Source organism: Prunus dulcis, chromosome 6 (genome assembly GCF_902201215.1).
Source record: "Prunus dulcis chromosome 6, ALMONDv2, whole genome shotgun sequence".
In the NCBI taxonomy this organism is placed as follows: Eukaryota; Viridiplantae; Streptophyta; class Magnoliopsida; order Rosales; family Rosaceae; genus Prunus; species Prunus dulcis.
Window position 1 is genome coordinate 5,633,004 of NC_047655.1, and position 21,619 is coordinate 5,654,622.

Sequence of the window (21,619 nt, forward strand, 5' to 3'; positions counted from 1 at the left end):
AGTAAAATACTGTTTAATAAATCTTTCCTTTGTGTTTTGATGAGGAAATCTAAGAGTACTAAGGAATTTTAAGATGGTAAAAATTAATGTCATTAAATTTCTGAAGTTTCTTGTTTATTATGTTTAGCTAACCTAAAAAAGATGGGAAAAGTTGCTAGATGATGTTATAGGGATACAATATTATACCTTAGCACGAGTTAAGAAAAACCTAAAATAAGATTACTTAGTGAAATATGATGCTATTAAGAAAGAGGACATATTACCACCTAAATTTACATCACGTACGCTATATCTTTAAATCAATATGATGTTTTTTGAAAAACTAAATTAAAAATCAAGGGGAAGACAATGAAAATGTCTCCAAGATCCATTTTTTTGGAGGAGATTCAAACTTGTGTTATTAGAGCATTCACAATGGTTATTCAATAGTTCAATAGTTCAATGTAATATTTCAATAAATTGAACTATTTTTGAATCTTTTTTTTTTTTAATGAAAAAAAAAGTTTAGGGAGAGGAGGGAGGCTACAGTTCAATAGCTTCAGATCAATAGTTATATCTTCTTACATATTTTTTTTTTACATACCCAAATAAAATAAAATGGATAAATTGTACCATTGAAATATTCTAAAAGAGATCTTTAAAAAGAGACCAATTTTGAATATATTTGGAAGAAAAAAAAAACTTAATTTCATGCCAAACTTGTATATTTGGAATTTTATTTATTTATTTATAAAATGGAAAAGCACAAATAGATCATGCAATAGAAGGCTTTTAAAATTAAAATAAAAGTTTCATGCATAATAAACTAAGAAAAGGTTGATATTATGTAATAGATTTTAGAAAATAACATTTCAACTTTAAGTTAGAAATTTGAATAAACAATTTCATTCCACAATTTTTTTAGACAAACAATTCTACAATTTCAACATGGTTGACTTGATACTTTACTAATAAGTGATTTTAAATCCCTTTCTAACCCCAAATATCTCTTCAAACCCCTCGTTGAAATGTCCATCCGAAAGTAGAAAGTACAAATTTTACATTTTAATTAGTATTCTAACTAATGTTACGCTTGTACTAAAATAAAAACTAATGTTACGATATTATTTATTTGATTTTAATGAGATAACTCACCTACAATAAAGTCTTGCATTTATGTGCTTTAAATGTAAAACATACTCTAATCAACAGATATCACTTAAAAACAAATGAGAACTTCTTCTTTCTTTTTTTCCATGGAAAAACAATGCTAATGGTAACGGCATGAGAAAAATCCAACGGATATCAGAAAAAAGTTAAGTTAAACGTTAAAAAGCATAGAAAAATTTGTAGATGACTTCTCAAGCGGCGGCCCCATCGGCTCTTAATAATGAATGACAAAAGTAGGATCCTGAAATTAAGAAAGTATGGGCTGGTGGCGCCCCCATAGTCCAATGATGTAGCAACACATCAACGTCAATCTTTTTCATCGGATGCCTATGGTCGGGGGGAATATGAAGTTATGAACTCACTCAACTCAACTATCCCGACTTGTATACAAACTTATTTTTATTGAGTTACATAATTATCAGGTCATGTGATGTGTTATACCACCAATGGTGTATACATCTCGGAATAAATAAGTTTCTTTCTGATGTCGAGACTCCGCTAATTTACGGAAAAAATTTCTTATATATTATTACGAAGTATATACGACGCAAATTAAATAGCGAAAGTGAAGTTTAGCTTTTAATATTAACATTTGTGAATATTTTATATCTTGTTTGAACTTTTCTTGCCTTTTGTTATCAAGAAAATCAGTCAAAACTCAAAAGAACATGAGAGATCATGCTTGTCCAACTTTCAATTTAAGTTCAAATTTGCTGATGTTTATCGAATATTTTTCGTAGAAAGGGGTCGCAACTCATGAAGATGTGCAATAAACGACTATTTTTCTTTTGTCTTGTACAATTACAATATACCACGCGGAAGCGTCATGCATTCAATTATGTTCATCTCCAACAACATAGATGACCATGAAAATCTTATGGCATTCTCAAATTCCAACAACAGATTTACTTTTTTAAAATTACCAACAATATATATATATAATATATATTCATTGAAGATCTCTCAAATAAATTATTTGAAAGAAACCTTTTAAGGTACTTTACAAATTTTTTTTAACAAATTCAAACCTTCTATTTTTCAAGTATTCATTCATAGATCATCTTTGCAAAAAATCAGAAAAATTTAAAATTATTAAAGCATCGATCTAAATAACAAAATAATTAATAATAATCTAATTGAGTTGTCAAATGATTTCGGATTCAAGTAATTTTTTGCATATATGATCGTTGAGAGAATATCTAAAAATTAGACAGTTTTTTTTATTGTCAAATAAATAATGAATTCTAACACTCCTAGTCTTATTTTATATTGATTTTTTTATTTTAATTAGCCAGTGTAATGAAAGAGACCTTTGCCTAACCTATTGTTGGGTTGGCCTCTATATAAACCAGCTGTGGCTGAAGTGTTTTAGAATAATAGAGAGGATAGATTTCCCTTAATAATGGTGGATTCAGTTTAGTTTATCTTATTTAATCGTTGATTATTTGAACTTTAAATGAAGGTCAGAATTTATGCATGGGTGGAGCTGCTGGCTCTTAATCTTTTTGCTTGGGCATTATTATTTTTATCTTAAGAATATTGCATGCATATCTCATCGTGCTTCCTGCTGCTGTTTTTATCTTGAATGAACGTGCGGAAGATTCTACTTGTTTGTTTATAAATAAATAGATCCCAATCGGAAAAGACTGATCTTTGGTTGGTTTAGTGGCGTTGGAATCTAATTCTCCATCAAATTTTAGCAGAGTACGGCATTTTGCTCCATTTTTTCATGCCAAAAGCTAACTCTCTTCATGTGGGGAGATATGTTTAGTTGGAAAGGAAGCAAATTGCAGCTTTAACATATTAACTTGTCCATCTCTCTCTCTCTCTCTCTCTCTCTCTCATACACTCCCACAGGGGACTCTTTGCGCGTAGACAGATAGTGTTCTTGCCCCACAAACCCTATGCACTTTTTGGGTTAGATATGTAAATGATTAAATGGTTTATTGGTTGGACCTAAATTGCTCGCTTTTTTGGTACAAACCTTCATGAAATCGAGCATTATGAGGGGGGGTCAACTACATCAAAAGCAAGGTTCTCCATTCAATTTCAAATAGAGAGATGGTACGTACCATTTTTACTTTTTATGTCAAAGCTAGGTTGCAATACAAGTGGATGTGATGCGTTAATATAAGAGAGGAGGTAATTGACTCAAGTATTTTTAACATCAATCTACAGTATATGGTACATTTTATTAATACTCAATCAAGTTAAATTATTAAGTCTAAATGCGAACCGAACATAATTACTCGAGATAAACATGGTGGTCCCATAACCCACATGTCGCTAGATCGTAACTAAGTTTTGATAGCATGTTAGATATGCATCATGCACCGTAGATTGTACTAAGATATTGTTGTGTTAGAATTCCATATGAAACTAACTAGCACAACCAAAACGCACAGCTTCGACTCATCTAAATCAGTCTGGGAGAGAAAAAATCTGCTACCAAAGTTAAAAGAAGTTCTCTCTCTCTCTCTCTCTCATGCTTTAATCTGATCAAAAGAATGACCAGAAAACCTACCACAGCTTCACAACACGCGAGGGGCAAAATTAGTATCGATCCATCTATTTGTGCATGCCGACAAAATATAATATTATTTCAAACGATGTTTATTTGGTGTAGGAGGCAAAAGCCACATCGCTGTCATATATATTAGGGTCCGGAAAGACATAATTGGTACCTTCATGAGCACAGAAATCAATATCAAAAGAGAAAAATATTGTGGAAAATAAAAGTTTCTTTTCAGTTCTTTTACCATTCTACTAACTAGCCCTTGGCGCTCGAGTGTGCCAATTGGGTTTTTATTTTTATTTTTATATAAAATTTAAAAATATAATGGATAGTTGTGTTTTATAAAAATAGAATATTTTATTTTATTTTATTTTTATAAATTTTTTTTAAATATAAAAAAGTCTGAATTTATCATATTATCTTTATTTGATTAATAATTTCAATTTTGAATGTTTCACTATTCTCTGTCTTTTATTTTATATAGAAAGATTAACGGTCCTCTCCCCACTAACTATATGTTTCAATATTTGTGTATGTGCTTTAAGCTATATTTAAAATCATCTAAAATTTTCAGCCTCGGAATTACGATTTTATATATATATGTAGTGTAGCTTCACCTTTCAAACTTTATTATCAATTAATTAAGCTGATACTTTGGTAGAAATCAACTCACTTTCAATAAATGCTCTTACTATTACAGAGTTATTAAAAAAATGGGTATGTTCCAGAAATTCTTTAATATATTTGTTGTAGTAGAAAAAGTGGGAGAATGAGTCATTTTATAGTGAGGTTTTAGATGAGGTCTTATGTCTTAATCATTAGATCAGACTAATCAATTTAATTCAATGATTAACTAATTTGATCTAATAATTAAAAGATAAAACCTCACTTAAGGACCATATAGAAGACGCTCGCTATAGAATTCTTGATGGGAGAATACCGCTTAGGTGACAAATCAATAAAGGCCCAATTGACCATTTCAAGACTGCTCTCCGGCTAACGAAGGCCTAAGAAGCCAGTCCTGTCCTCTTATGCAATAGAGTATACTGTCCAGGCCCACAGAACCATGTGGCTCTCGCAATCCATGCCAATGCATAGCATTCGTTCCCCGTATGATTTGTTTGGTTCTCTTGTTTTTGGTCAACATGTTTGGTTATCTTTTTGAATGGTTCTTTATTTATTATTATCTTTTTTTTTTCTTTTTTCATATGATCATATTGGTTTGGCTATCTGATCGAGTTTTGATTTCGTGGGAGATTCACTGATCGAGTTTTAAGATTGTAATTGTTATGATTCCAAAAGAAAAAAGGAAAAGAGAATGGACGGTAATTCGAACTTTAACATTGATATAGTAATAAATGTTGGTAGCACTAGAGAGCTATAAAAAATTTATTGAAACAAAAGTAAATTCCAAAAATTCCTGAATATTATTTGTTGCAGTAGTCTGGTCAGCTGACAAACTAAACTAATAAACGCGGATTACTATTCTAAAACTTCAAATTATAAATGAGATCAAATTGAAAAGCTCGATTGAGACCATGTCAATTTCCTAAAATTTCAAGGAGGAGCAGCGTCGTTTGCATGCACTTGAAATGCAGCATCTAGTTGATGCAGGAACATCACAAATTGACCTTCCTTTGGAAATTCAATGGTGGGATCCTCCACCCTTCGAATCTTGTATCCCAAGAAAGCTTGGCACGCAGCGCATTTCACATCTGTCGCCAGTATGCTAAAGGAAGGATCACGGTATTCCCTCTCTACCTCAGCCAAGTTTACACATTTTAGGAATATTCCATGTCTCTCCTGCAAAAAAAAAAAGGAAAAAAAAAAAAAAAAAAGGTAACATGTTATAAAAACAAATTTCAATGATTTTGCCGTTTTACTCTTCAAACTATGACCATAATCGAGGTTAACCCTCACGAACCAAAAACTAGAACTAATTAAAACAGCCAATTTAGCCATGGCTATTTTAATTAGTTCAAGGTGTTAATTGGCTGATTTTTAAGTTGGGGGGTTAAATTAGATTAGGTGATAGTTTAGGATATAAAACGGCTGAAAAATCCATCGTAATTTTAAAGAAAAACAACAAAAAGGATTGAGGAAACTGCATGAAAGCAAAACCAAGATTCTGAAGTTACAAAGAAGCACTGAACAACAAGAAGTAAGAGCTTAGGAGCTGGTGATTGAACGATGAAAGAAGATGAAGAAAAGAAGAAGAAGCAACGGCTGAAAAGATTGTTCATTGTGGGAAGGAACAGATGGGGAAGGTCTTTGGCCATGGATAGCCATTAAATTTACAACAGCAGAGAAAATTCAGAAATACAATTTCCTCACTCCACCAGATTCAGAATGCTTGGAACAAGAGATCGTTATCACTAAGATTATGAATTTAAATTACCTTCATAGTCACCCTAATGCAATCATTCGCTACGGCAATAACAGTACTGCAGTTCTTGCACTGTAGAATCTCCATTGCCATGAGTAATCAGCGAGAAAATTAATCAGAGAGAAAATTAAGTGAAGATGTGCTTGGGGGAGGGAGGGAGGGATGTGCTTTATAAGGGACTCCATGAAGTAGGAAACTTAGAAAGAAAAAATTAGGATGGAAATTGGGAAACTTGGAGGTTCGAAAAATTATAATTGGAAAGTGGGAATCTTAAGCCTCTGCTGCTCATCTTCATGCTTTACAATTGGGAAACCTGAAAAAAAAAAAAATTAGCATGCAAAGTGGGAAACTCGGAGGCTCTTTTCCCTCTCGTAATGGGCTTTTCATGTACCGTACGGTCCTCCCTTTGTTTAAATAAAGCGTTTTATTGGGCTAAGCTCTTTTGTATTTTGGGCTTGGCGTGTTCCTTCTATCCCAGTTTAAAGTTTTCCAGATTTTAGTTTCAGGCCGTGACTTATTCAAACCCAAAAAAGTACATAAATAAAATTTAATTAATCAATAAATAAAATTTCCAAAATTTTCCGTAACTTTCTTAATCAATTATTTTGTAATAATATTATCAAAAACGCAAAGAAGGTGATTTAGAATAAAACAATCCAGAAATTAAAGACAATTACCTGACTCCATGTAGGCATCCAGCTTCTGCATGTCAAGGAAAAACTGGCCCTCCTTTGCTAATATAATGCTACGATCCCGCAGTTTTTCAGTCTTGTATCCCAGAAACAGTTTGCAAACAACACAGTTGGCCTCCAGTGCCACTAAAATCGAATCATCAATGAAATTTATAAGCATGTCGAAAGTTAAACATGTCGAAAATTATAAGCACAATCCATACCTTCCCCCTTAAATTTTTATAATTATATATATATATAGAATAAGTTAGACAAAATATATAGAAATTGGTTTTTTCAATTTTCTGGCATCCTTCAACCCCTCCCATTTTCTGGCATATAATTTTTTGTTTTTCAATTAATGGCTTCAAAAAGTGAAGGACCAGCAATTGGTATTGACCTTGGAACCGCGTACTCATGCGTTGGAGTATGGCAAGACGGCCATGTTGAGATTATAGCCAATGATCAGGGCAACAGGATGACGCCGTCCTACGTGGCTTTTACAGACGCAGACTGTTTGACCGGCGATGCTGCCAAAAACCAGGTCACCATCAACCCCATCAACACTGTTTTCGGTGAGTTCTCACACCCTATCATGTATACTTAGGAAATTATTATTGACGCTCCAAAAAAGTCATTATGAGAGAAATTGCACTTTATGATAAAGAAATTGATGACCATTTCAGAATGTCAATAACCATGACAGTTGAATTAATAAGATTAGAATACTTATTTATTGTTGATTCTATTGTTGATTGCATCTCTAACAAGTGTGTGTGATTCGAGAAAATATATAATTTAAAGTTTTAACAATTGTGGGAGTGCTTAATTAATTAGTTTTCGTTGATCTAGTTTATACATGTATGCTTTGGTATGTATATATCCAACCAAATTTATTTCTAATATGATTTCATTAATTTGGGTTGAGCTAGATGCAAAGCGTTTGATTGGTAGGAGATTCACTGATGCCTCTGTTCAAAGTGACATGAAGTTATGGCCTTTCAAGGTCATTCCTTGTGCCGGGCGAAACAAGCCAATGGTTGTGGTGAACTACAAGGGTGAAGAGAAGCAGTTTGGTGCTGAGGAGATATCAGCTATGGTTCTCACAAAGATGCAGCAAACAGCAGAGGCTTACCTTGGCTCAGCTGTAAGAATGCTGTTATCACCGTCCCGGCATACTTCAGTGACTCTCAACGCCAGGCCACAAAGGCTGCCGGTGTGATTGCCGGCATGAATGTTATGCGTATCATTAACGAGCCAACTGCCGCAGCCATTGCCTACGGTCTTAACAAGAAAGCCTCAAGTGCTGCCGATGACAAGATCAATGTCCTCATCTTTGATCTTGGTGGTGGTATACTTTTGATGTTTCCCTTGTCACAATTGAAGAGGGTACTTTTGAGGTCAAAACTACTTCTGGAGACACCCAACTAGGAGGTGAAGATTTTGACAACAGAATGATGAGCCATTTTGTGGAGGAGTTGAAGATCAAACACAAAAAGGACATGAGCAACGACCCCAGAGCATTCAGGAGATTGAGGACATGTTGTGAGAGAGCAAAGAGGACTCTTTCTTGCACAACTACTCAAACCACCACCATTGAGATTGACTCTCTATTTGAGGGCATTGACTTCTGCTCCTCAACATGGACCTCTTCACAAAGTGCATGGACATTGTGGACAAGTGTTTGATGGATGCTAAGGTGGAGGACAAGAGCACTGTCCATGATGTTGTTCTTGTTGGAGGTTCTACTAGAATTCCCAACGTACAAGAGCTATTGCAGGACTTGTCTGATGGCAAGGAGCTTTGCAAGAGCATCAATCCTGATGAAACAGTTGCTTATGGCGCCGCGGTACAAGCTGCCATTTTGGGCGATCAGAACCGCCTGGACTTAGTCTTGCTGAGGACAAAACCACTGGGCGGAAGAACATACTCACAGTCAACAATTATGAGAGATTATCCCAGGAGGAAATTGAGAATATTGCTGCGGATAAGGAGTATAATAAAGTATGTAAGGCTAGCGGTTATGAAGAGCTCGATCGTGTGGTACTCTCTCTTTAGCTAAGTTTTGGTAGAATAGATATAGTTAATATGCTTTTTTAGTTAATTAATCTTCAAGTGGCTAGCTGCTACAAAAGTATATAGTCCGGTTATGAACTTATGTTGTTGTTGAGTTCTATCACAAAATCCCTTGCAAAATTTGGTGATTTATGGTTTCTTAGCTAGAATGAGTATTAGAGAGTATTATTCTAATTTCCAACTTCATTTGCGTTTACTAACACATAATAAGTAATTTCAAAATATGTGAGAAATCATAACACCTCGTGACACTTTAGTAGTGTGTATGAGAAACCACTCTCCTCCTTGTAGTCTTGTATTTTTTTTTTTAAAAAAAAGTAATTGAAAAGGGGAGTTTTTCCAATGAGGATTTTGTTAAAAATTACTTAGGAAGTTCTAATTAATCTCAAGAATCCATTAGATATGTTAGTGGTTTAAATAATTTTAAAAAAATACACCACATATGCAATCTAATTGCTAAGATTAGAAGTCCTTCACTTAAAATCTTTAATGGAGCCAAATCATTGAGGGATACGTGAATTCCAAATCTATAGAATAATCCCCTTTATATTTTTAGACAAAGAACTGGTTCCCCTTTTACACTGTCAAACACGTTCTCTATAAAATATGGAAACGGTTGGAGGAAGAAGCTTCTGGAAACTCGGTCTATGAAATCCCACACAAACTCGGTCTAGAAGCTTCTGGAAACTCCATATATATAACTACCTCCTCACTTCACCTCCCTAACCTATTCACCTCATACCACGCTCTCACATTCACACAAACGAAACAAGCACCAGTTTCAAGCTTTCTTCAATGGCTGCCAAAGGCGAGGGCCCTGCCATCGGTATCGATCTCGGAACCACCTACTCCTGCGTCGGCGTATGGCAACACGATCGCGTTGAGATCATAGCCAATGACCAGGGCAACAGAACGACGCCGTCCTATGTCGGGTTTACGGACACTGAGCGTTTGATCGGCGATTCCGCCAAGAACCAGGTCGCCATGAACCCCATCAACACTGTCTTCGGTGAGTTTTCATGTTTTTCAATCAATCTCTCTAAATCTAAAAGCAACGTCGTTTCTGCGTGGTTTCGTTTCTTTTGATTCTACGTGTACGCATATGCATGTGTCTTTGCAGATCACGTGTTTGATTTGGTTTTGTTCGATGTGGTTTAATATGATTTATTTGTATGAATCCTTGTAAATATTTGGTGTTTTGATTAGGTTATTGTTTTTTTTTTTCTTTTTTCCTGATAGAAAGTTTAATTAGGTTATTGTTAAATAAGCCATTGTGATTTGGTTTAATCTAATTAATAAGCCAATATCAAATAACTAATTTATCATTGGTTGTATTGTTGATCACATACGGATCTAGTAATTTATTAATGGTGGCGTTCCTCTAGTCTCCTCCCTTTACTACTGTTGAGATTGTATCGATGATGTTTGTCGTCTTTATGCTTGAATTAAGTTTTTTTCCTTGCAATGTTTTAGTTATAAATAAAATTTAGTTTTGGTAATGGTTTTGATATGCGGCTCTAATCTCTTAAACTTTTGTTTGTGCTGTGTTAGATGCGAAGCGTTTGATCGGCAGGAGATTCAGTGATGCCTCTATCCAGAGTGACATGAAGTTATGGCCTTTCAAGGTCATTCCTGGCGCCGGGGACAAGCCAACCATTGTGGTGAACTACAAGGGCGAAGAGAAGCAGTTTGCTGCTGAGGAGATATCGTCTATGGTTCTCACGAAGATGCGTGAAATCGCCGAAGCTTACCTTGGTTCGGCCGTGAAGAATGCTGTTGTCACTGTCCCGGCATACTTCAATGACTCTCAACGCCAGGCCACGAAGGACGCTGGTGTGATTGCGGGCATGAACGTTATGCGTATCATTAATGAGCCAACGGCAGCTGCCATTGCCTATGGTCTTGACAAGAAAGCCACAAGTGTTGGTGAGAAGAATGTCCTCATCTTTGACCTTGGTGGTGGCACTTTTGATGTTTCTCTTCTTACGATCGAAGAGGGTATTTTTGAGGTTAAGTCTACTGCCGGAGATACCCACCTTGGGGGTGAAGATTTTGATAACAGAATGGTGAACCATTTTGTACAGGAGTTCAAGAGGAAGAACAAAAAAGACATTAGCAATAACCCCAGGGCACTGAGGAGATTGAGAACATCTTGTGAGAGAGCAAAGAGGACTCTTTCCTCTACTGCTCAAACCACCATTGAGATTGATTCTCTGTTTGAGGGTATTGATTATTACTCCACAATAACCAGAGCAAGATTTGAGGAGCTCAACATGGATCTCTTCAGAAAATGTATGGAGCCTGTGGAGAAGTGTTTGAGGGATGCTAAAATGGACAAGAGCACTGTCCATGATGTTGTTCTTGTTGGAGGTTCTACTAGAATTCCCAAGGTACAGCAGCTATTGCAGGACTTCTTTAACGGCAAGGAGCTCTGCAAGAGCATCAACCCTGATGAAGCAGTTGCCTATGGAGCCGCCGTGCAAGCTGCTATTTTGAGTGGTGAGGGCAATGAGAAGGTGCAGGACTTGCTCTTGTTGGATGTCACTCCACTTTCCCTCGGATTGGAGACTGCTGGTGGAGTTATGACTGTTCTTATTCCGAGAAACACTACCATTCCCACCAAGAAGGAACAAGTTTTCTCGACTTACTCGGATAACCAACCCGGTGTGTTGATTCAGGTATATGAGGGTGAAAGAACAAGAACAAGAGACAACAACTTGTTGGGTAAGTTTGAGCTCTCAGGCATCCCTCCTGCTCCTAGGGGTGTGCCTCAGATCACTGTTTGTTTTGATATCGATGCCAATGGAATTTTGAATGTCTCTGCTGAGGACAAAACCACGGGGCAGAAGAACAAGATCACAATCACCAATGACAAAGGCAGGTTGTCCAAGGAGGAAATCGAGAATATGGTCCAGGAGGCAGAGAAGTACAAATCAGAGGATGAGGATCATAAGAAGAAAGTGGAGGCTAAGAATGCATTAGAAAACTATGCATACAACATGAGGAACACAGTGAGAGATGAAAAGATCGGTTCGAAGCTCAACCCAGCGGACAAGAAGAAAATTGAGGATTCTGTTGAAGATGCCATTCAGTGGCTTGATGGGAACCAGCTCGCTGAATGTGATGAGTTTGAGGATAAGATGAAGGAGCTTGAAAACCTCTGCAACCCCATCATTGCCAAGATGTATCAGGGTGCTGGTGCCGAGGCAGGTGGGGGAGGCGTGGATGATGATGCTCCTCCTCCTGCTGCAAGCGGCGCAGGACCTAAGATCGAGGAAGTTGACTAAGATAAATTTCTTTCATTCCGTGAGTTTCTCGGTTTGGTTTAGGGTAGTCATATTATGTAGCTGGAATATGTTTGAGAATTTAGTTTTGATTTGTGCTAGAGATTATGAATTTCAGTTTTATCATTTTCCTTCCTAAGCTCGTGACCTATGATTTAATAATCGATTCGAGTAACCTGAATTTCTTGTTGCTGCCAAATGTTATGTTCTTTATTTTCAAATTCTGGGTGGCTAGAACAAAATAAGGTGCCTGAGGAAAATACAGGTCATGAATAAATAGTTTGTGGCTCATCTCGGTTGGCTCAACCAAACTAATTATTTAATGCTAATATGTTCCAACTCCGGCCAATTCTCTCTCTTTATTAACTAGCCGTATGAGCATGTGCGAATTGATTTTATTTTTTATTTTATATTTTATTTTTAGAATTAAAAAAAAACATGAATAGTTATGTTTTATAAACGTAAGGTCTATTAGCTGATTTTATTTTTAATTTTAATTTTTTTTTAATATGATAAAAATATGAATTTATCATATTATCATTATTTAATTAATAATTTCAATTCTTAATGTTTGAATTAACCAAGGGCATTTTCTAGTATTTTGAATGTCTCAACATTTTCTGGTATTATATAGAAGAAGAAGAAGATAACTAGAAGAAAACACTAAGTAGCACGAACACAACCGACGTATGTTTAAAAGGCTCGACTTTCTCAGTGGCGGTTGTGTTACTATGGTCATCAGAATGCATCCACATGAGAAGAATGTTGGGCAATTCAGATGCATGTTGGAATCATATATTGTGGTTTACTGTAGTTTCTAGTAGTAGTAACACGTCAGACTAGAAAATAAATTAAAAACTTAAGCCTTCATTCTACTCAAGGAAAGACTCAGGTATACATATTACTGGAAAACTTCCTTATATCAAATTAACTGCAACATAAATGTTCAAAATAATATCGAGAATTTTCCATAACTATTGAATCAAACAGGGAAACTATATGTGAACATTCTCTAGGTGTTACAATAGAACAGCTTCCATACTAAGCCTCTGTCACTGATGATTCCAAAAATCATACCTCAATTTAAACTTTGTCTCTACCAATAACCCAAACTACTTCCTTCCCCTGCTTAACCTCTGCAAGTGGTAATTGATGCTTCCCATTGACTTTCTGTTTTTGTTGCTCTGTAGCAAAGGAGTCAGACACATTAGGGCACAGTCCATGAAAAAAGTTTGTCAACTGAATAAGGGGTAGACTTTAAGTATTAAGAATGAAATATGGAAAAGAAACTATGAAGATGCAGAATCCAGAGACAGAACAATGAAAATCTACCTGAGCATCCATGCAAGTACCCAAAAGTTCCTTCTGCCTTGCACACTTGTCATCATTGTTATGGTTAAGGGCCAAGCAGTTGAGAAATGCTAGCATATCCTTCATGCAAGGTTTGTGAAGAGCGCCAAATTTCTTTGGATTAAGATATACAGTGCCAGCTTTCCGACCCATTCTTCGATTCAAACAATACCTATCCATGCAAGAAACTGTTAGGCTCACCCAACTCTTGAAAGAAGGGTTGGAATAATCCAGTAGTAAATAAGATGGAACACATCATGAGGAAAGCTACAATAAAGAGAACATTGCAAACACTATTAATTTTGTGACCTATCCTTGATGTCTGTTATACGATAAAAAGTCCAAAACAGGGTTTGGGAAGTAAGGAATTTTTTAGAATCTAAAGCTTAGAAATAAACTGATACCAGAATTCTAAGGCACACAATAGAGAATTCAGATTCAATTCAATTGTGTGGCACCAAAAGATTTTTACTCATTTTAATCGTGTGGCACAAAAAAATTCTTCCTTCATCTACCAGATTTATTAACCCTACAAAACTCTCACAATCAAATCTATTAGAGTTACCAGAGCTCCTTATTTGACAATGAATATGGAATAATATTGTTTACCCATGTCAAACTAAATAATAAGCAGGCATACTTAACTTATCGTGTAAACGAGCAAAAACAGATTATCCAAGCTACAGTGTAAATCAGCAGGCATACTTTAACCCACTTGCAGCGCAAATCAACAAGCAAAAATTAACCCAGTTGCAGTGTCAATGAGCAAAGCACAAATTGAACCGGTTGCAGTGTAAATAAGAACGAACAATAAACGCAAATGCTAATTAACTTCGATCAAATTCAAAAAATTCCATTTTTTCCCAAATTTGATGACCAATGAACACCCTTTGAATCGTAACCGAATAAAATAATCAAAACCCATTTATTCAGTACTTCTTCTTTGACGAATGAAATCAAACCCAATTCTGGTTTCGACCCAAAAAAAAACCCCAATTCTGGCAATACAGAAATGAAAGCATGATAAATAGAGAACAAGAAATGGAGGAAGCGCGGAGAAAATTACCGAATCGGTGGCTTCAACCAGAAAGAGATAGAGCTAAAGACGGACAGTGCCACTCTAGGGCTTGCAGTTCCTTCGAAATTTTCTATATTTTTATGTCGGTGATTTTGAGGAGATTGCCAAGCTCTTCGCAAACAGGACTGAACGCGAATGATTGGGCTGGGCATAATTACAAGCCCATGGTTATGGCCTGACTCAAACTGAGTATGCCCGATTCAACTCGGGCTTGGGTAATTAGCTCCTTTGGCTAGCCTTATTCAAATAGGCAGATAAATTTAGAAATAAATTAGACGAAAATATTTGCCCAAAGATTTTTAAAAAAATTTCTTTTGTACTTTTTTCACTAGACAAAAATTAAATGGATACAAACAAAAAAAACCTCTGTCGATACAAACAAAATGCATCCTAATTAATAACAAACTGGCTGGATGTCGATCATTATTGCGATATTAAGGTATCCCCCCATGCATTTTGAAACCAAGAGATGGGCATCAAATTAAATTTAATGCCATAATACTATAATCTCATTTAGGCAAAATCAATTGTAACCAAGTCATATCCCATGTACGGGAATGTATGATTTTTATTGAACTTGAAAGAAAATCTCAGTGCAAAAGTAAGCAAAACCAGAAACAATCTTACTATCACTGTATTCTCGTCCAAATTAAAAACTTAAAAGTCAATGGGGTGAAACATTTTAATTTAGTATTTACCACCAAAAAAAATAAAACAAAAAACACATTTCCTTTGGAAATAACATATTTACAATTGATATCCGTTCAAGACTTAATACAGTAAGTATCTTAGAGGAAAGAAGTTAATTGTTATATTATATTATTTATTTATTTATTTTAATTAAAAATAAATTTAGTACTTATATCGGGTCAAGTTCGGGGATATAAATAACAATACCATCCCTGACCCATAACTAATAGGAGATTGTTAAAATTTGCCCGTACTAACCCTCAAATTTTTCTGAAATCTCCACCCATTAAGACGAGGGACCCAATAAAAACATGACCCGTCAAAAATTCCTACCATCCCTTAGTGGAAGAATATCAAAATCCCGTACTCCCATGACTGCTATAAAAATTATTTCAATTCCCATTCAACACTCAATCAAGTTGATGGATGTGTGCCGACCTAAACGATAATTAAGTTGGTGGATATGGACCCTTCTCAATCCAAAAGTTCCAACACGACTCCACTAATTTGGCACCATTATCTTTCTTCAAACATGGGTGATTGCCAATTCCCCATAATTCGAATTGCTTTATCTAAATGGCGTCGAATTACTTTATCTAAATGGCGTCACATGATTAGAATTCAATAACATAAGCAACTATTTCATCCAATATATTAGGATTTGATCTTTGAAAAAATTGGAAATAAATTAGATCATCTAACTCAAAATCAATTAACAATGGTTGAAGATGCTCAAAATGTTAAGACGTTTATTATTATACGCAATACTTTATATTCTTGACAGAGATTCGAGAATGGATTATATCAGTATCTAAAATGGGCTATAGTTCATGTGAGTTTTTTCTTCTTCTTCTTATAGTTAATATATAGGTTTTAAGGTTTAGTCCAGCCCAAAGTTTAACAGTCCACCTATAAAGTAAATCGAGTTCACCGCATTTTAAAATCCCTAGTCTATGAGATTCTCTTAACAATTTGATCATTAGACTAGATTTCTTTTTTCCTTTATTTTTTATTTTTAATATAAGCGATAGTCTAAACTATAAGGGGATGAGGTTTTCACACAAACTATTACGGTATCAAAGGGGTTCAAACCTGAGATCACTGGTCTACAAGTCAAAACCCTTTTTTACTGGGCTAGACTTTGTTGGCATAAGACTAGATTTCTTTGTTGTACAATGGAATAGCATTGGTCTCAAAACATGTAAATTTATCTCTATCATTAGAGTTATTGGCAAATTTTGGACATATCTTGACTTGTAATGGGTTTACACATTATCTCTTACAATATTGACTCATGTGAGTAGTACATGACCACTAATTTTAATGAGATGAATTGTGTATACACGCATTCCATGTAAGTTTTTATGTTATGTCTTGTTCCATGTGACACTAATCTCATTCTTGATCATGACTTGCCTCAAGAAACCCTGTTCCATGTGACACTAATCTCATTCTTGATCATGACTTGCCTCAAAAAACCCTAAATTAAAATATGGTTGTGTGAGCATCAAAGAAAAAGGACAATGAAAAAACCAAACTTTTTTGGCAGATACCAAAAATTACGCATAAAAGCAAATTGGGTAAGCTTCTTCATCCTTGTCATCGCTGGTGGGTTTCGCATCCAGAACAAAACCACAAAGTTGTTTTGTTTTTATTATTTATGTACGTAAAACCAACGGCTTTTAAATATTCATGGAACAGGTGTGCTTTTGTTTGTCTCCTTTACCACCCAAGAGGATGATGACAGCCAACCCTCGCATAGGCCTACAAATTCCGGCCATGTTCAAAATTGGGCTGGGCCCCACCTTTGCAATTTCTTCAGATTAAATTGGAATAGATAATGTTGAATTGGGCTTCTGTTCATCATCCAAAATTAGAAGACAGTTGAGAAAATGACAAGAAATTGAAATTGTTTTTGTTGAATGAAGTGGGCTCCACCATCCACAGGGTTTAAATAAAATGGGCCCTACAAATTGACAACAAGCTTGGAATTTTTTGGACCACTACCACCATCACCATACCACATGGAATGGAAACGAACTATGTTTGTTTTCAAGTTGTAATCATTTTTTTGCTAATTCAAACCACGAGTTGGAGGATTTTGTTATCTTTTGTCCAGTTTACAAGTTTACAAGGATTCAAAATTTGAAATTCTATTATTCAGAGAGAGTGGAGAGTTGAAACTTGAAGCTGCAGAGCCAACTTTTCGGCAAAGTCGCGTGATAACAATGACATTACTTCTTGTTTAGGTAAAAAGCCTAGACCTCTCACAACAACTACAAGCACTTGCTTTGAAACCGTATCACTTTTTGTTGAGTACTAAAGTCTTCCTCTAAAGCCAAACAATCATGACACCTGCCCTTTTAAGCTTTTAATTTCTCGCTTCAAGATTTAGTAAAGTGACTATCCCTCCACTTCGTAAGATAGATACTCTACTTCCCAAGTCCAAAAATCCGGCGGTGAAAGGATGGGATGATTGTGATAAGAGAGTGTATACAAGCTACCCTAACCTAAAACTTTTGTTTACGAGAACATGTCAAGTTTACTCTTAGAACTAGTTTTGCTCCATTTAGAAGTTTGCCCTTTGAAGATGAAATTGTATTGAGCGAGGACTTAGGACTACTTCTATTATAAGAATTTTCCTTGTTTAGTATAAAATACGTGATGAAAAAGATAGACACATGACATAATGACAGTATACAACTAACTTTTGAAAATTACTCAAGTTGAGCCATTCAGCTGAGAAAGGGTGTATTTTCCTACATTCTTTTAATGGAAAGGTCGGTAATTGACAACAGTGGGTACTCCATTATCCAATTGTTTCCTTTTAAGACCAATTCAAATAGCAGATTACCCATTAAAAAACAAGGGGAAATAAACAAAACCCACAAAGCAGATTAGCTGTGGACCATTTTGGGTTGAACCCATTAGTTGTACAAAATTTCAACATATGCAGCACCCACTTTTGCCCAGTAGACCTAAAATGAATTTGACTGCACCTAAGAATATGATCAAGTTCACATTAACCTCTTAGCTGGATGCTAATAACAAAGATTCTATCTAGAATCCTTTTTTCTGGCATTTATGACACAATTGGTAATTATGCAAATATTTGTATTTATACTTCTAATTGTAGAATTAACCTGAGTAAGAAGAATGAAAAGCCATGTTAAAAAGAGAATGAGAGTAAAACCTCATGATAATGGATGATTACTGGCTTAAGAAACCTGAGGATATTTGAGGAAGGGACAAAAATGTTTACCCCACAAGTTCCCCCACTTGAACTAACCAACACCTTAATCACTCCGCAGAATTTGACAGTCCTGTCTGGAATAGTCAATGAAGCTCAGACAAAAATGTTGCAGACCATTCATGGTTACCTTACTTTCCCCAAAAACCCAAGAGCTAAAACTTTAAAATAAGGATGACAATAAATTAACAAGAAGAAGAAATAAAAAAATAAAAAAAACCTTTCAACCCTTAAGATAAATACAGAATTAATCCTCTTGAAAAACTAATTAACAAAGATCTCTATGTAATTAATGGAGATCTAAATGCACAAAGGCTTTTCTTGTCAAGTGGATTTGAACATTGTAGGAGAAGAAGCCAGTGGAAGTACCTTGGAAGAGCTTGGAGGATTTTGTGGTAGATTTTGGTGATGATGCTCTCTCTGGTTTTCCTTGTTCTTACCAACAACCAGTCTTATAAAAGACCCATCTTTCTCTTCTGTTGCCGTTGTTGAATTGGGTGTAGCTTTAACCCCAAAATCCTGAGCAGACCCACAATTTTTAGCTGCCCTTTTCTCAGCTTCTTCCATCAGTCTTCTGAACAATTTCTCCTCTGCATCCCTTAAAAACTTGAACTTTGGAGGGGGAGAAGATCTCAACCTGCTCAGCTCAGCTTCTGTTGATGATTCAAAGAGAGGGTTGAATCCATGGTGTTTGTAAGAGTCCAAAGAGCTCAAAGGTGAAGACTTTAAAGATGGGGAGGGCAAAGGGGAAAGGTATGGGGTGTCTACAGACAAAATAAGATCACTCAAGCTTCTTGTTCTTGACCCTTTTCTACTTCTATCACCTCTAGATTTCCCATCTTCAGATTCCAAATCCTCCTTTGTCTCCTCGTTGATTGTGAAGAGAAATCTAGGTGGGCCAGCAAGATTATGCAGCCTCATGAGCTCTGATATTTCCACATTCTCTTCTCCATTGAGCTTGAGCAGCAAATCCTTGCTAGACCCCAGTTCTAAATCTGATTCACTACTGCTATGATTGGCATCTGGTTCTCTAACATTCTCCTGAGAGTTACTGTTGGTCTGCAAAGAAGAGGGTTTTTTCCAGCAACTAAATTGAAAGAGCTCCTTTGCATGGTTGCTGTAATCTTCTTCAATCTCTCTGTTGGTGATTCTCTTCTTCCACCATAGCAAGTAGTAAAGCTCTGCAACAAGTGCCAAGAGGAGGCACCCGAAAACTAGGCTCAAACCAATACCTAATCCACTGAAAGATGTCATCTTTGCCTTGAATTTCACATCCCCACAACAACTAAACCTGGACTGATCATAATCTCACAGCTCTAGAATCTCTCAGTTTTCCACTATAAATAAATCCCACAATAAAAAAATAAGTACCAATTCAACAAGAAAATTTAGAACCCAAAAAAAGTGCTTCTTTTTTCTTTTCTTACTGAATTTCACACCATAATAAATCTGCACAGAAGTTGCCTCAAACACACGCTACGAGAGAATTCGGCGCAAAGAAAAAGAAAAAGAAAAAAAAAAAAGAACTTACCTTTAAAGTCCAAGATTTCAACCACCCAGAAAGGGCCACATCCACAACTTGTGTAGAAGTAGAACCAATGAAGAGTAAAAGCTCAGGTTATAAAATATATATTTGTTTCGAGCACAAAGTCAAAATAAAATTTGGCTAAGCATCAGCGAGCCTAAAGAGGCTTTTTCCTTTTTTCTGTGCTTTGCTTTGCTAAGGAGGTAAGGAGGCGCTTAAATTAGTTTTTTTTTTTTTTTTCTTTCATTTTTTATGATTGGAGTATGTGTGTGTGGGATGGCTGGAAAGCAACCCACATGGGTTTGCAAAAGCGTGTGCGCCATTTTAATCATTAAGTAAAAATAAGAAAAGGTTTGGAGTGTGTGTTTATCTTTCGTGTGAATTTCTTTGTAATGTTGGATGTAACATTAGAAAGATTGGATGTAACATTAGAAAGAATGAAACTTTCTAAAGATATCATGTGAAACTTGATATGCAAATTAACTAGGATCTTTGACAAATAAGGATATGTGTGAGAAGAGAAAATTTTGTGCGAGATTGTTCTTTCTATATTATATCTTTAAGTGTGTTAAGTGTTACTCATGTGTTTACTTCATTTAAAGGAATGAAAGTGCAAGTAGGTCTCAAAAAAAAAAAAAAAAAAATTCAGGAATTCAACTCCTGATTTTGGAGTAATTTGACTCTTGGATGAGATGTTGTATTCTAATTCCTCAATAACTAATTCATCTTTTTTACCAATTATATCCTCATATAATTTTTAAATTTCATATTTTTAGTCAACTTTAACCCGACAACAATGACATTTTAATAATCAAACTAAGTTCAATTATGATTCATGGCAAATTAGTAAACAACTTATAAGGAATAAGTACTTTTCTTACTTTAATTTCAAATAATTTAGTAAACAACTTCAACATGAATCTAAATTATAACTTATTTTCAATTCATCCAATTACAGATTGATAAACATATTGAACCAAACATTTGACTAGTTTTTACTCCATCCTTACCTCTACTCAACACTCCGTACCATTACCATATAAGGAGAACAGTTGCACACAAATTTTTGTTGTGGAACTTGCACAATGCGCCTGCCTGCCTTCACATAATTGGCTGTAATATCCCATACGTCTCACATGATTTTTTTTCCTTCAGTCGATGGAGGTGATTTAGGATATTTATTTTGTTTGGTCTTTTCAAAGAATCAGATTAAAGAATGGCTAGTGGAGTGCATGACTCAAGCTGGGCATCCACGTAACCCAGCGTGACTTGAGGACACTGCCAAACAACACACCCGTCGTCACCCATGATATCTAGCTGGGCGTCTTTTCCTGCTTCTGTAAAGATTGTTAAAATGCTCATCTAGGTATCTTTCCTGGTAAACAAACAGAAAATGAAACAGAATTTTCGGCAACAAGTTTTTTCGTTCACACACTAACCCTCGTGAGGAAAATTTATGGATTTTGGTTGGAAACTTGGAAATATCATATAATACAAGTTTAACTAAACCACAATTTTAGGTATGTTATTGTTCAACGTATGTGATATGTTATGTTCAAACGATTAATTAAGTGTTAAATTAGCTCTTAGTTTAGTGATATTTCTCTTTTTAATAATCGAAGAAATTCTAACATAACTCCATTGT

The 21,619-nt window shown here is 35.4% G+C and overlaps 3 protein-coding genes and 1 pseudogene across 3 annotated transcripts; 2 read left to right on the top strand and 2 right to left on the bottom strand.

Annotated features, from left to right (window-relative positions):
* The first annotated feature begins 7,082 nt into the window (after positions 1-7,082).
* Positions 7,083-8,783, top strand: LOC117630155 (annotated as a pseudogene).
* A 631-nt stretch (positions 8,784-9,414) lies between these two features.
* On the top strand, positions 9,415-12,220 carry LOC117630897 (heat shock cognate 70 kDa protein 2-like). Its single transcript, XM_034363742.1, has 2 exons — positions 9,415-9,806; positions 10,349-12,220. Exons 1-2 carry the CDS (start codon positions 9,593-9,595, stop codon positions 12,082-12,084), a joined length of 1,950 nt encoding a protein of 649 aa, XP_034219633.1. The 5' UTR covers positions 9,415-9,592; the 3' UTR covers positions 12,085-12,220.
* Positions 12,221-12,928: 708 nt separating this feature from the next.
* On the bottom strand, positions 12,929-14,614 carry LOC117631786. Its single transcript, XM_034365086.1, has 3 exons — positions 14,498-14,614; positions 13,414-13,603; positions 12,929-13,265 (listed from the first exon to the last, which is right to left on the bottom strand). Exons 2-3 carry the CDS (start codon positions 13,582-13,584, stop codon positions 13,194-13,196), a joined length of 243 nt encoding a protein of 80 aa, XP_034220977.1. The 5' UTR covers positions 13,585-13,603; positions 14,498-14,614; the 3' UTR covers positions 12,929-13,193.
* A 3,754-nt stretch (positions 14,615-18,368) lies between these two features.
* On the bottom strand, positions 18,369-20,200 carry LOC117633146. Its single transcript, XM_034366838.1, has 2 exons — positions 19,981-20,200; positions 18,369-19,786 (listed from the first exon to the last, which is right to left on the bottom strand). Exon 2 carries the CDS (start codon positions 19,701-19,703, stop codon positions 18,774-18,776), a length of 930 nt encoding a protein of 309 aa, XP_034222729.1. The 5' UTR covers positions 19,704-19,786; positions 19,981-20,200; the 3' UTR covers positions 18,369-18,773.
* Positions 20,201-21,619: the final 1,419 nt, after the last annotated feature.

Excerpts from the sequence above, each read along its gene's own strand:
- LOC117630897 (XM_034363742.1), top strand. The coding sequence starts at position 9,593 with ATGGCTGCCAAAGGCGAGGGCCCTGCCATCGGTATCGATCTCGGAACC. Across the intron at positions 9,807-10,348 it reads CCCCATCAACACTGTCTTCG|ATGCGAAGCGTTTGATCGGC; the intron begins GTGAGTTTTCAT and ends GTGCTGTGTTAG.
- LOC117633146 (XM_034366838.1), bottom strand. The coding sequence starts at position 19,703 with ATGACATCTTTCAGTGGATTAGGTATTGGTTTGAGCCTAGTTTTCGGG.
- LOC117631786 (XM_034365086.1), bottom strand. The coding sequence starts at position 13,584 with ATGGGTCGGAAAGCTGGCACTGTATATCTTAATCCAAAGAAATTTGGC. Across the intron at positions 13,266-13,413 it reads GTACTTGCATGGATGCTCAG|AGCAACAAAAACAGAAAGTC; the intron begins GTAGATTTTCAT and ends CCTTTGCTACAG.